Source organism: Anabas testudineus, chromosome 2 (genome assembly GCF_900324465.2).
Source record: "Anabas testudineus chromosome 2, fAnaTes1.2, whole genome shotgun sequence".
In the NCBI taxonomy this organism is placed as follows: Eukaryota; Metazoa; Chordata; class Actinopteri; order Anabantiformes; family Anabantidae; genus Anabas; species Anabas testudineus.
The window spans coordinates 14,819,990-14,834,482 of NC_046611.1; the positions used below are offsets into that span (position 1 = coordinate 14,819,990).

General features: G+C 40.0%; 3 protein-coding genes across 5 annotated transcripts in view; 1 reads left to right on the forward strand and 2 right to left on the reverse strand.

Moving 5' to 3' along the window:
• LOC113163507 (melanoma receptor tyrosine-protein kinase-like) overlaps positions 1-11,121 on the forward strand; it is a 33,513-nt gene extending 22,392 nt beyond the window's left edge. For both annotated transcript variants that reach the window (XM_026362229.1, XM_026362230.1), the window contains exons 10-27: positions 122-195; positions 408-498; positions 755-954; positions 1,047-1,179; positions 1,593-1,683; positions 2,196-2,353; positions 2,459-2,491; positions 2,926-3,070; positions 3,214-3,336; positions 3,439-3,537; positions 3,845-4,030; positions 4,676-4,831; positions 5,151-5,226; positions 5,466-5,612; positions 6,386-6,483; positions 6,574-6,717; positions 7,487-7,580; positions 7,735-11,121. In XM_026362229.1, coding sequence (XP_026218014.1) covers positions 122-195; positions 408-498; positions 755-954; positions 1,047-1,179; positions 1,593-1,683; positions 2,196-2,353; positions 2,459-2,491; positions 2,926-3,070; positions 3,214-3,336; positions 3,439-3,537; positions 3,845-4,030; positions 4,676-4,831; positions 5,151-5,226; positions 5,466-5,612; positions 6,386-6,483; positions 6,574-6,717; positions 7,487-7,580; positions 7,735-8,087 — 2,401 coding nt within the window. In that variant the 3' untranslated portion in view covers positions 8,088-11,121. The remainder of the gene's footprint in view (positions 1-121; positions 196-407; positions 499-754; positions 955-1,046; positions 1,180-1,592; positions 1,684-2,195; positions 2,354-2,458; positions 2,492-2,925; positions 3,071-3,213; positions 3,337-3,438; positions 3,538-3,844; positions 4,031-4,675; positions 4,832-5,150; positions 5,227-5,465; positions 5,613-6,385; positions 6,484-6,573; positions 6,718-7,486; positions 7,581-7,734) is intronic.
• The window catches only part of LOC113163505, a 1,294,879-nt gene that overhangs the window by 277,697 nt on the left and 1,002,689 nt on the right, over positions 1-14,493 (reverse strand). The gene's annotated exons all lie outside the window — the stretch shown is intronic.
• LOC113163500 (NACHT, LRR and PYD domains-containing protein 12-like) overlaps positions 1-14,493 on the reverse strand; it is a 664,684-nt gene that overhangs the window by 153,447 nt on the left and 496,744 nt on the right. The gene's annotated exons all lie outside the window — the stretch shown is intronic.

Below are 14,493 nucleotides of genomic sequence, written 5' to 3' on the forward strand. Positions count from 1 at the left end.
ACTGAAGCGTGATCTGCCTGAATACCACCTTTATGTAAATACAACCTGCTTCAAGCTGGAATTCCTGATCAGTTACTGTGATGATGTCAGCAACACTTTCGTTTGTCATTATCTCTTCTAGGGACGCACACTATAAGATCCCACCCATGGACCCGAATAAATTGGAGTACTTCCGAACAGTGAAGGAAATCACTGGTAGGCAAAAGAATAAACTGACTGAACTGAAATGGACTTTTTACTGTAATTCTGTGAAGTTTGATTTCACACCCTTGGATATTTTGGCTGTTTATACAGTTACTGAAGATCAAACGAACAAAGATCATTAAATTATAAAAAAAATAAAACGGTTCAAATACAGAGGATAGCTGACTTTACTTAGCAGTGAATGTAATGTTTTTGTCCGGCAGGGTTTCTACTGATCCAGTCTTGGCCGGAGAATATGACCTCTCTGTCAGTGTTTGAGAACCTGGAGATCATCAGAGGAAGAACCACACGCGTGTGAGTCCCAGTGCTTTGTTGAGTGATTTACTGTTCATTATCAAATTCTGCTCTGACAATAAACGTAAGTAGTGACAGTCGTTGTTTTTCATCCCATTTGGTTTCAGTTTTCATTGTGATATGATAATGATAATGTTAATAAAAGCCGATGGCTGCATACGCCACTGTGCCCTGCCTAACAAATACCATAAAAACCTCCATCAGGATTCTTTCTGTGTTTTATAAACTTACCATTATGTGAAACCTTCTTCTCTAGTCAACACAGTTTGGTGGTGGTGAGAACGCAGCACCTGCGTTGGCTGGGTCTGCGCTCTCTGAAGGAGGTGAGTGCTGGGAAGGTGATGTTGAAGGACAACAGTCAGCTCTGCTACAATAAACAAGAGCAGTGGAACCACCTGTTCAGATCCACTGATCAGGGCATCAGACTGAATAACAACGCTCCTCCTGACATCTGTGGTTAGTTCCTGGATCTATGTCGAGGGCTTATCTTTGCTTAGTGAAGTAAGTGTCTGAGAAATAAGCAAATCTGTTTTTCTGCCTTCACACAGAACAACAGAATCAAACCTGCGACTCAGAGTGTACAGATGAGGGCTGCTGGGGTCCAGGTCCCACCATGTGTGTCACCTGTAAACACTTCAACCGTGGAGGGCGCTGTGTGGCCTCCTGTAACCTACTGCAGGGGTGAGAGGCACAGGAACACCATGCCTATGAGTCACAGCAGAGAGGAGTCTCTCTTCTGCAGATGAATGATTACATTCACATAGGAAAACACTGTTATTCAAACAAGTTCTAGACATTCAGGTTGTAATGATGCACCTTGAGGTTCTGGCAACATGAGGTGGCATCGAGTTGAAAATTGTTAGAGGAAAGCATCCAGATTTCCTTTGTGTCTAATTAAAGGATTACAACATCTACACAGTAAACATCATAGGGAAGATCGTGGTTAAACCTAGAATAACTACATCTTTGAAAACCTCACCTAAAATGCACATGATCTGGTTTTATGTATTGGTTTTGATGGTTGTTCTTACCATGTAGTAATGCCAGCGGTACCATATTTCCATCCTAATTAATGCTTCTGGGCTTTTCTGCAGTGAACCCAGAGAGGTTGAGCTGAGCAGCAGCTGTGTCGAGTGTCACTCCGAGTGTCAGCTGAAGAACGGGATCCCGACCTGCCACGGACCGGTCAGTCCCGCTGCTACTGCTGCTGTCTGCTGGGCTTTTCACTAGGAAGAGTTCATGTCTTCTGTATAAATCTTTATGTGAAGTTTTGGATTGTGCCCCTAAACTTTTTCTTACCCACATTTTATTGATTCTCAAACTAATCTGCACTTAATATATATAAAAATATTAGATTCCTGATTTTAATTAGATTTTGATCAGTCACTCATGTCTTCCTCAGCTACTTGTCCCTTTGAGCGGAGATGATAATGTTGAATGGAATGTCATGCTAAAATTACACCTTTGGTGTATCTTGCTGTACACATTAAGTACTTTATATAAAAAAACAAGCATTAATGAAAAATGTAAATTATCATAAATGTTTATGTAGTATATATATATTATATATTTATATATTTTAAAGTAGTTATTTCATTACATAAAAAGACAAAACATTCGGACACATTAAGTGGAGTTAATTTAGTTAGTTAGATCTTTTAAGAATTTACTAGACCTCATTCCTCCCCTACGTTCAGGGTCCGGACCACTGTTCCCAGTGTGCCCATTTTAAAGATGGCCCTCACTGTGTGCTGCGGTGTCCTCATGGTGTGCCGGGAGACGGTGACACACTCATCTGGAAATATCCTGACAAGACGGACCAGTGCCAGTCCTGCCACCAGAACTGCACCCAGGGGTGAGACACAATGTTACTGACGTCTGCAGAGCTGACTGATGTTTGTTCATGAAATTAAGAGAAGTGACTCATGCTTGAATTTGTTTTCTGTCTCTGCGTCTGTAGGTGTTCAGGTCCAGGACTGTCTAAATGCACAGGGTAAATCTACAACTGTTTTTTGTTTAACATAAAAAAAGCTTTGCATTAAAAAACAGAATCTATGAACTGGGAACTACAAATGGACAGTAAAATTATGAAATGTTACTCTGTGCCACTCTGGGCAAGGTTTGATATAATCTGGTTAGCATGAATATCATTTTAGATTTTTATTAAGAGTGTGTATGGTTTGAAGAACTCCAAACCCTTACCCCTTAGGGGGCAGCCAGTTCACAAGATTTTCAGTATCTATTATTATTATTATTATTATTTATATAATAATAATAATTATTATATATGTACATTACATTTCAGCAAAGGATGTTAAGAGGTAAATGGGTATCTATGGAAATTGGATCCCAACTAAATTTAAAAGAAGTCTCCATGAAACCTACCTCATATTTTTTACATTTTAAATATGTCTTATGCTCCCACAGTGTTCCTATCCACTCCACATTGGCGGTAGGTGTGGTTGGCGGGCTCTTGGTGATTGTCATTGTGTCACTGGCCATCTTTGTGGTGCTACGGCGACAACAGATAAAGAGGAAGAGGACTGTGCGACGTATCCTGCAGGAAAGAGAGGTATGAGAGGATGGTGGTCATTTTCAAAAACAAAAGCTGTGATCAGTACAGTACAGTACAGTACATCCTTTTTCAGTGTTTGAATGCAGTATACATGTGAAACTATTAGAGGGAACAAAATGCATTCACAATGTGTGTTCCAGCTGGTGGAGCCACTGACTCCGAGTGGTGAAGCTCCTAACCAGGCACTGCTCAGGGTTTTGAAGGAGACAGAGTTTAAGAAGACCCGGGTGCTCGGCTCTGGGGCCTTTGGTACAGTGTTCAAGGTCAGAATAATCCACAGCCATTAAGCCCTTTTTTTTTTTGCTGTTACAAAAATGAATTTCTGGATATTTTATTTTTGATTTCTGATTTGTTTGTGTGTTTAGGGACTTTGGATTCCTGAAGGAGAGGACGTAAAGATCCAAGTAGCAATCAAAGTTCTCAGAGAGGCCACATCACCTAAAGCCAACCAAGAAATTCTGGATGTAAATGTCTTTTACTTTGTTTTTTCATCTCTTTCTCCTTCATCTTCTACTTTTTCTTCTTTTCCCTTCCATTCATTTCCATTGTTCTTCTCCCACCTACAGAACGGGAGAAGGAGGATTATTATAGCACCAACAAATATTTGTGCAAAAAATGGTTTCAGATGACTTAAAGATGATTATGATTTAGAGAATAGTTCATTTAAATAGTCCTGCTTGTCCTCTTGTAATCATTTCCAGGATGCTTTAGAGATCGGCGGATGTTTTCTGGATATATTTCCGACATTAACATTTGTGTGTGCGTGTGTAGGAAGCATATGTGATGGCGAGCGTGGATCACCCTCACGTGTGTCGTCTGCTGGGAATCTGCCTGACATCACCAGTCCAGCTGGTGACTCAGCTGATGCCGTACGGCTGCTTGTTGGACTATGTCCGACACCACAAGGACCAGATTGGGGGCCAGTGGCTGCTGAACTGGTGTGTCCAGATTGCTAAGGTGAGCCCAGATAAATGGATACTCTCACAACGTTTGACTGTTAGTCATGTAAATAATTGTTCTCAGCTGCAAACCAGCGATCCATCTGCTCATAAGCTCATATACCAGAGGGAGAAAATCTGTTCTGCTTGTGTCTGCCCGAGGAATCAGCTCTGCCTGCAGCTTATTTTAAGCCTGATGAGGCCTATTAACCTGAACACAGCAGAAACACTGTGAGAGTTTGTGCTAAAGTAGTGATAATCTGTTCAGGGTCTTGTTGAGTCTCTTTTGGATCTTTAAGCGATGGGAAAAATCAAAACAAGGTCAAGAGCTCAAATGAAAATCTGCAACATTAAGCTGTCTGTATATTTCCTGAGCCCTGCTTGTCTGGGGCATATGAAATGATCCCAACCACTGTAGAAAGCTGTTTTTAGTTAGTTTTTGTTTTTTTAGATACACTCCATCTTTTGACGTCAAACTCAAATGTTTTGTAAAAACAAAGGAACTGGCCTCACTGCTCCAATACTTTTGGAAGGGAGTGTACAAATATAGTAATATAGAATGAACAATAATTTATTACACAATTTAAGGTACAACATAGAATTTGTCAATTCAGAGTGCAGGCCTTAGCATGCATTTAAAATCTCTGTATATTTGTCTATGAAGGGGATGAACTACCTGGAGGAGCGTCACCTGGTGCATCGAGACCTGGCAGCGAGGAACGTCCTTGTGAAAAATCCGAACCACGTGAAGATCACTGACTTTGGCCTTGCCAAGCTGCTCACAACTAACGAGAAGGAATACCACGCAGACGGAGGAAAGGTGTGTCTAACTCTGATGATCAGGAACAAAATGGAGTCAGTTTGTTTGACTGACTTTGTCGTTATTCATTAAAGCTTTGGTAGAAAAGCACATTACCCCTCCTTCCAGTCTTTGTGGCGTACACATCCTGGGCCTCTAATGATATGTTGCTGTTAAACAGTAAATATAATTGTCACTTTGAGATACTCCAGATCTGTTTTACTGGAGATAAACAGTCTAATCAGTCTCACTAAGCAGTAATGTGAGGACAGTTACAGTCCTCAGTTCAATAACCAGGTTCAACTGGTCTTTGTATACAATATGGTTTGATGCTCTACAGGTTCCCATTAAGTGGATGGCATTGGAGTCGATCCTTCAGTGGACCTACACACATCAGAGTGATGTCTGGAGTTATGGTGAGTCAACCTCTGGCTCTCTTGCCCGCTTAAGACCTGTAAGGTCACATCCGATTTAAGTAAATATGCTGTCACAGATAAATTTAGTTTGCTAAATTTAACATTATCATATCTAAAATTCATACCAAACAAGGTCAATTTCACAGTTTGTTGGTAAATGTGTAAATATTAATCAGCCAAACCTTTAGCATATTGAACTGAAGAAAAACTTTTCCTTTTCACACGTCTTTGATCTGCAGGTGTCACAGTGTGGGAGCTGATGACGTTTGGCTCCAAGCCATATGACGGCATCCCTGCCACTGAGATCGCCTTGGTCCTGGAGAGAGGGGACCGGTTGCCCCAGCCTCCAATCTGCACCATTGACGTCTACATGATCATGGTCAAATGTAAGAGAAATATTTATGTTGATGTTGCTTGAAGGAGAATCAGAGGTTTACAAAAACTTTTGCTAAGATCAGCAAAGATGGTTCTATTCATGATCTAGTGCACATCTGTCTGGTAGTTGTTGATCATTTATTGCATTCAATTAAGCCTTTATGGTGGTTAGACAGAAGCCAAGGCAGGTGTCCCCTCACTTGTATGTAATTTGCTAAACAACATTTAAAAGGCTCTGGGAGCATAAAGGCATACACCAAGCACTATAGCTGGTAAACAACAGACACTGCTCATCACCTGGTTAATAAAAGCAGGCAAGTGAAGTCGACGGTGATGACAGCATGATGCTATCATTAGCAGCAGGGAGAAATACAGAGGAATCGCTAAAGACCAGGGGGACAAATTACCTTTTAGCAACAAGACTTTGCCAGAATGACAAGTCAACAACTGTCCTTCAGTGGCCCAGACTTAAACTCCACCAAACGTCTTTAGAGAGACTTTCAGATAGTTCACAGATGATCCCAGTACACCAGACAGTTAACTGCCAAAGGAGCTTCTACACAGTACTGGTACATTGGCAATTTTATCCTAAGTGCCTAAAGTGAAGAGCTTCGAATACAGTCACCAAGGTCAGAAGGAGTCATCCTGTGGAGAGCCTGATGAATGATTGACCTACATTTTACAGCCATCCCTCTAACAAGGCTGCCAGCACCTGGACGACTGTGGACAGCTGAGGTTGAGGAAATGTTTACACCAGTGATTTTGTTTCTTTCTCCCTCTTCAGGTTGGATGATTGATCCATCTAGTCGTCCCAGGTTCAAAGAGCTGATAGCAGAGTTTTCCAAAATGGCCAGAGACCCATCCAGATACCTGGTCATACAGGTACACAAACTGTTACATATCATCACCATTATATCAAACATATAATATATATACCATGTCAAACACAATATGATTTCACTCACGTCTCAGGGTGAGCTCCCTAGTCCGTCAGACAGCAGGTTTTACTCTCGCCTGCTGAGCTCAGATGACATGGAAGATGTGGTCGATGCTGAAGAATATCTGCTACCTTACAAAGGACGGGCTAACCATGACAACCGTCCCTGTAACGCTACGGTAAATACACACTCAAAATAACACACACAACTCTTAGAGGAGGCTTCCTGTCTTCAAACAGAACAGGGACGCTCCTGTGTGCAATTTAAGGTGCAGTTTGTTTTCCATCTAGTTCTGTTGAATGTGTTTAGATGTGTGTTTATTCCTGTTGTTCCTATAATCTTCTGCGTGTGTATGTACGTTTCTCTGTGTAATGGCTACTGCAACACCAGAATTTCCCTTGTGGGATTAATAAGGTATTTATCGAATCTAGTCTAATCTAATCTTCTCATTTGTGATCCACATATCTGATTTGGCACTGGTTTAATGGCAGATGCCCTTCCTGATGCCAACCCCTCCATTTATTCATGCTGGTGATCGGTATTAAGGGAGCACTGGTCTGTGTACCCTCAGTGCCCTGAAACCACATTTCATTAGCTTCTTACAATAAAAAAAATGATCTCACTTAAAAACTTAAATTGCTACCAATGTTAGAAACGTCATTTTCTTGGAGACATTTCTGTTTGTGTTTTTCTCTGAGCTCTTCTAAATGGTTTGAAGTGAGCAGGCTTGAGATCAAACTAAATTACATTAGGAACAGAGTTCTGGCTTTAACACAAATATTTTAAACTACTTTTTCAAAAGTTCGTTTTTTTTTATTTTTAACAATACATGTCTACTCTTATTGTCTTACAGTGTGTCCAAAAACAATGCATAACAGACTGAGTTTCTCCCAAACTATAGGCATTTAAACACATGCATCCTGTATTTTTATACATTTTACTTTCAGAATGGCCATCCAGTGAGAGAGAACAGCATCATGTTGCGTTACATTACTGATCCAACTCACGGCGGACTGGACGAAGACAACTTCACTGGCCACGGTACAGTTCTGTGTAGACTACTGACCAAACATTACACCTTTCAACATTTCAAAATGTCCCTACTCGCAACATACATACTTAAACTGTGAAACAACAAAAGAGAATAGAAAACATAAAACAAATACATTTAAGCTTCCTTTGCTTGTTTTTTCAGAGTACATGAACCAGAGTTTGGGTGAAACAAGTCATAACAGAAGGCTGTCAGATGTTCTGAATCCCAATTATGAAGACCTGAGCCCAGGGTGGGGCGCGGTCTCCTTCCCCACCCCACCTCTGGAGCTGAAGCCATCTGGACGTTTTTTTGAAGGACCAGAATATCTGAACACTGCCCAGAACTCACTCCCGCTGGCTGCAATTGACAGTCTCAGTAACCCAGACTACCAGGCTGACTTCCTCTCCCAGGCTCCCACCACCACAGCTTTATCTGGGAGTGACGTGTTCCTCCCCGCCGCAGAAAACCTGGAGTACCTGGGTCTGGGTGACGTGATGTACACTCCCGGACGCTAGAGGGCAGCAACATTCAGAAACTCCAAACTGACACTGTGGGATTTTGTGGAAAGAAGAATGTTTTTTTTATTCAGGCTGCTGACATATTTGTATTTAACTGTTTTTCTAGTCAGTTCAACTAGGAAATGCTAACTCATCACGTTAGTGCTAACAGCCGCTCAGTCTGCAGCTACACTGGAGATGAAGCTGCACACGGGGTGTTGCTCAGTGGCACTGAGGAAGAAGAGAGTAAGACTCATTCCAGGGATTCAAGCCAAAGCCAGGTTTCCCTTTAAACTTTTAACTGGTGACATAAACTCGTTTGAGAGGTGAAAACTAAACACTCAGCAGCTGCTATTGAGATTTTCCTCAACAAAACTGACGGAAACACTGAAGTTTGTCAAACAGTGACCTCTCAACAGTGTATCCCTCTTGGTCTCAGTACTCTGGGAGCGACGCAGCATGAAGTGACCTGATGGACACAGAAATACATTCTATCCCTGCTTTATTTCAAAGTTGTTGTTCACTTCATCGTTCCTCTGCATCCTATTGTTTGTATTTATTTATAATTTGTTGGTGACACTAAAGACAGGAGCACTGATTTTAAAACTTTAGAACTGAACCTGAAATATTTTAAAAGGAAAATAATGATATTTCAAAGGTTTTAAAATGCACAGATAAATATTATTATAAAAATAATTTGAAAAGTCTTGGTAATAATAAAAATTGTAAGAGGTCAGTATTCAAAGCAGATATTAGTCAGTACAGCGACGCCCCCAGCTGGTGGTTAGAAGGCTCTGCAGCTCTTTCTAGAGAGTCCATTACAAATCAAGTACAACACACAGGGAAGTGACTTACAGGATTAAAGATTTTAAAACCTCAGTGCTAGAGCTCCGTGTTGCCACAAAGAGTTTCTGTGTTGTGTAAATTCTTGTAATATTTCACATCTTGTCTTCATTGTGCTTCACATATAGAACCTCCCACACTGGATCTTCGAAATAGTCGGAAGCTCTTGTTTTGTAACAGGACATGAAAAATAAAGTTTAAATGTTTTTTCTTTTTTTTTTCTCGTGCTGTGAACATTTTAAAGTTTGTGTCGAGCTTTGTTGTGTTTAGACTCCTCCTGATACACCGGTTCAGGTCTGCCATTTACATAGAAGGATGAACTGTGTTTTAACACCAAGTGCACTGGTGTAATAATGGTGTCACAATTAACCTCTTTGTTCATGTGCATAATGTATTTTAAAGAAGTGTTTTCACTTAGCTTCACAAGGTTTCAGTAAACTCAAGTCTGTTTAATCACTAAATCCTTCACTAAATCCTTCTCTCATCATTGGAGTGGAAACTAACTGAACTAACGTTTGAGTTAAGCTGAGTTTTGTTTTTCCTTTGGTTTGTTTGTTTTTTTTGTTATGTTTTATATGTACTAATTTTGACGGTTTGTTTCCAGAGGTGTAGAAAGTGTATCTACCCTTTACTTGACAAGAATGAGCCAACCTTTGACGCACACATCCCATTACAGCTATTATTCTTGAGGAAATGAAAGCTGATGGAGTTGCTTTTAGGGGTGGAACAGTTCACTAAAGGACTCATATTGTGGTTTGTGGTTCACAGTTTACGTTAAGGGAGGTGGGAGGATTTTGTCAATTTAAACACATTTAACTGTTTGCCTTTAAATTCTATGTAATTCTATGCTTTGAACATAGGAAACCAACCCTTCATTGTCAAACACTTGTTGTCCATTCTTAATTAAAGCAACAGGTTTTCTAATTAGTGAAAAATAAACCAAACAGCACTGTACATACATGCACTGAAGAGTCAGATTTTATACTTGAACTGTTCCACCCCTGTATGTTCAGGGTTTTAGGGATGATAATTATTTATCCCACTTTGTAAAGATGACAAATAGTGTCCATATTTAAAACTGAGGTACAGAAATCTCTGGTCTGATATAGAGTTTATACTTTCTCTGACGTTTCCTCCAGCTCCAGTGCTCATGTTTAATTTTTCAGCATGCTAGTTGGACTGTTGCTATTCTTGCTTTCTGCCCACTGCTTTCACGTAATCGTGACTTTATACTAAGGTAAAAGGAAATGATTGACTCCATCCAATCAAAATGAGCTCCGGTTATGTCTGACACAAGTCTCCAACATGTCTCAAACTATAGCTCAAATTTGAACATTGTCCAGGAAATTAGACTGAATTCTTGCAAGTGTAGCATTTATTAACTTTGTTTCAGAAAAATATCATAATTGATCAGAAACTAAACACTGTTGCATCAGTCCACACTGTGGAGAACGAGCATTAGAACAGGAAAGAGAGGAGATACACGAAGAAATGAAACCTGAGACTGTAACAAGCAACAGGCATCGTCAACACAAATAAAGAAGGTGTGGAAACCAGATCAGAGACTCACAGTGATGAGTTACACTCAATGTCTGTAAATGTGTTATTGTGCTGCATTTTAGTGTTTCCACATATTAAAATGTGAAATTAGTTGTGAAGCCACTTCAGGGATCAACATTTTTGTTGTTTCCAGCTCACGTGCCATTTGTTGGGTAGTTGTTTCCATATTATCTGCATGGTAACACGGAGAAGGACATGATTTTAATTTAGAAATCTGCTCTATTGGTTTGCAATCTTAAAATGCTTCTGGGAATTTTAGACCTTGAAATATTATGTAGTCCTGACCAGAGGTGACGCCATGGTTTTGACAGTGGCGGGGCAAGGTTTGTTTCAGCTACTGACCAGTGGGATCCATCGAGTAATCCAGTCACTCAGGTATGAAGCTAGAGAGGGCATAGGTAATTAAAGCAGGAACTGCCACCTATTTGCCAATGCTACACTCATGGTTTTATCAGTAATGTGAAAATAAAATTACGTTTGACTATAGGAAGCTTGTAGTCCTGGTTCAGAGACCTTACTCGTACTTACATCGTTCGTGTTTCTAGGATTGTCTCCTTTATGTACTTTGTGTATTACTTCTTTGTTATGTGAATGTTGTACAGCACTTTGGTCAACTTTTGTTCTTTTAAATAAACTGGCCTGAATCTCCCGTTGGGATTTTTCACTGACTTTAAAGTTTCCCTGCAACACAGAAACAGGTGCTGAGTTCAAAACTCAGTAAACCTGCCAATGACCCTGTGTGTCTGCTGCCCTCAGAACATTTTTTTATTAATTACTTATTTATTTTTTACTCTAATTGATTTGCTGCTGAGGTTTTAGTGCTGGCAGACCGTCACTTATATATTAATATTTAATGATAAATAATTTAATCCACTATTTAATCACTATTCCAATATTGTACAACAAAAGATTGAATATGAACGAGATTGTGAGAAACACCTGACCAAGCCTCAAAGCACCAGTCTGACACCACACTTTGTGGTATTCAAGGATTATTATCAATTCAATACAATTATATTTGCATAGCGCCAAATCACAGCAAAGGTCATGTCAAGGCACTTTGCAGTGTTTAAGGTTTAAAGAGGAGAGAGAAAAAAACAGCAGGCAGCAAAAAACAACAAGCAGAAAAAACATTGGGTAGGTCAACTGGATTCTTGAGATATACAGCTCCAAGGCCGAGGATACCTGCAGAAATGTACAGAGAGAAGAAGCACAACTACAGGAGAGAGAAGAACAAAGTTAATGACATGAAATGGTGGCATTTGAATAGATATAGGAGAAAGGAGAGAGGAGAGGACTTCAGTTTAACAATAGAGTTCCCCCAGCAGACTAACCTATAGCGGAGAGTTCTGCTTGGAAAATAAGATAAGATAAGATAGACTTTATTTATAATTCTTTTGTCTACAGCAGCAAAGTGACATTAAATAGGACAACAGTAAAGAAGAATAGAAGAACAGTATAGAGTGGACAGCATCAGTATTAACTACACAAGAAAAAAAGAAAAAAACGTAAAATCAAATATGGAACTATGAGGTCTTTAAGCCTGATGAAGCCTGATTATTAAGTGCTTTATATGTACTTACTAATACTAATATTCCTCAGGTGGAAGAAGGCAGCTCTAGAGATTTCTTTTATGTAAGAAGTAAATGAGATATCCTGGTTGAAGACTATTACTGGAGGTCAATTCTAAGTCATAGGAGGAAAGAATGTGATTAGACATAGTGTCTGAGATTTTTAGGACCAAACAAAATAACCTCTGTCTTGTCTGAATTTAGGAGAAGGAAATTGGAGGACATCCAATCCTTTTAAGCATGCTTGAAGTTTCTTCTGGTTTCATAGATAGGTATAGCTGGGTATCATGTAGTCTCCATGTAGTGAGATCATTTATGGAGCAGGACAGAGAAAGGAAGGGGAGAACGAGGGAGAGAACAGGTCAGGTGGGAATTCACTCGCGGTACCGGAGAGTAGAGAAGAGGCAGGGACAGGTTCCGGGGCAGGCAGGGTTAGCTACAGGGAGGCAGGTCCAGTGCTGAGCTGAGGAAAAGCACACAGGGAAAACACTCATGGTAACAAGGGGACAGGCAGAGGCGGGTTCAGGTCAAACGGGTCCAGGCAACAGGAAGTCTGTGCGAAAGTTAATGCTGGATAGTGTATTCCTCAGGACAGTGTGAAACTATCTGGCAAACTTGAGAGCACCTGCTTAAGTAGGGAGTAGGAGTAGCACAGGCTCAGCCAGTGATTAGACGAGGGTAATTAGGCCAGGAGGAGGAAAACAGGAAACCGACCAAATAAGGAAGTGAGGGGCAGGCCGGCAGGAGGAGCTGGAATCGTGACAATTTCTGAGCAGGTCGTCATATAATTGCTTAGAAACTGCTTTTTCAAGAATTTTAGAGATAAAGGGCAGATTGGATATTGATCTATAATTTACTGTACGCTGTATCTAGAACTTCTGTACATAAGGGACCATCCAGGCTTTTTGCCGGGAGGATCTGATCAATTTTTTCTCTAATAGTTTTGTTTTTTTTTTAAATAATGAAGTGATTACTATTGAGAGTTTAGGGAATACTAGGCTCAACAGAGCAATGACTCTTTGCCAGCCTGGCTACAGTGCTGAAAAGAAACCTGGGGTTGTTCTTATCTGCCTCTATTAATAAGGACTAATATAGTTGGTTGTACCATGGAGCTCGCTTCCTCTGATTCACTAGCTTCTTTTTCAGAGGAGCAATAATTATATAAAGTAAGATATATATATATATATATATATATATATATATATATAAGTATGATATAAAGTATCATATTGTTTGGAGTGAGGTTGCAGTATTATCAACAAGATAGACGACTTGTGCTGGATTAAAGTCAGAATAACTGCCTTCCTCTGTGTTGGTACATGGCTCTGATATAAAAGATGGAATCAGTTCCTTAAATTTGTCAACAGCATTTTCACATAAACATCTACTGTAGTGAATCTTATCTGTAGGTTTAGTAAAGTTTGGTAGTGTAAATTCAAATGTTATTAAAAAATGGTCAGATAAAAGAGGGTTTGGGGAAAAACTATTGACTGATCAACTTCCACACCGTATGTCAGAATAAGATCAAGGGTGTGATTAAGACAGTGAGTGGGTTTATTTACATTTTGGGTAAAACCAATGGAGTCTAATAATGACTTAAATGCAGTGTTGAGGCAGTTATCATCAACATCTGCATCGATATTAAAGTCACCCACTATAATGACTTTATCTGCACTAAGTGGGGTTTTAATGTTCAACACCAACAAAAACAGCATCCTCTGGCTTCTCCTCAGTCCTGAGTTTGACTCTTGTGATTCCACCGTGCTCTGATGTGTCTGTATTACAGACCCACTGCAGCTTTATGTCAGCTGCAAATCTTTAAGACAGAGTTTGTTCCTCATTCCTGAGACTAAACTGTTACACTCTCACAAACAGGACGGAATCTGTAGATGTGTTATTGATCAAAGAAGCAAAGATGGTTGCTTGAGGTTTTTCTTGAGAAAAAATATGAAGAAATGTGACGAGTCATCCTGTGAGTGTTACAGATCTGAGAAGAGGAAGACAAACAAGTGAAGAGCTGTCTGCGTCTGAAGCACAGACCAAATGCTCTATTGAAACTTACCAGAAGAGATTTCATCAAACAACAAAAACAAATCACCAACACATGCAGTAGATTCACTTCAGTTTTGTCTTTAAAGTCTTTTATCCACCCAATGACAGTTTTTGTGGTTGAACTGATCGTAAACTAATATATTGTGGAGATTTGTGTTTCTGTGCCAATGTCCAAATACTCAGAACATTTCATTTTTTTTTCAGAGTCAAACAAGTGAAGAGCTGAATGTTAAAGAGCATCAAGTAAAACTGGAACAGAAGAAAATGTCTTCAGTGGAGAGACGGAGCTACTCAAGCAGAGACCTGAAGCATCCTCAGTGGACAGCAGCAGGAGACAGTGGATTCACAGCAAACAGCTTAACACATACTGCTGATGGTCCAGAGGATGAGGAGGAAGA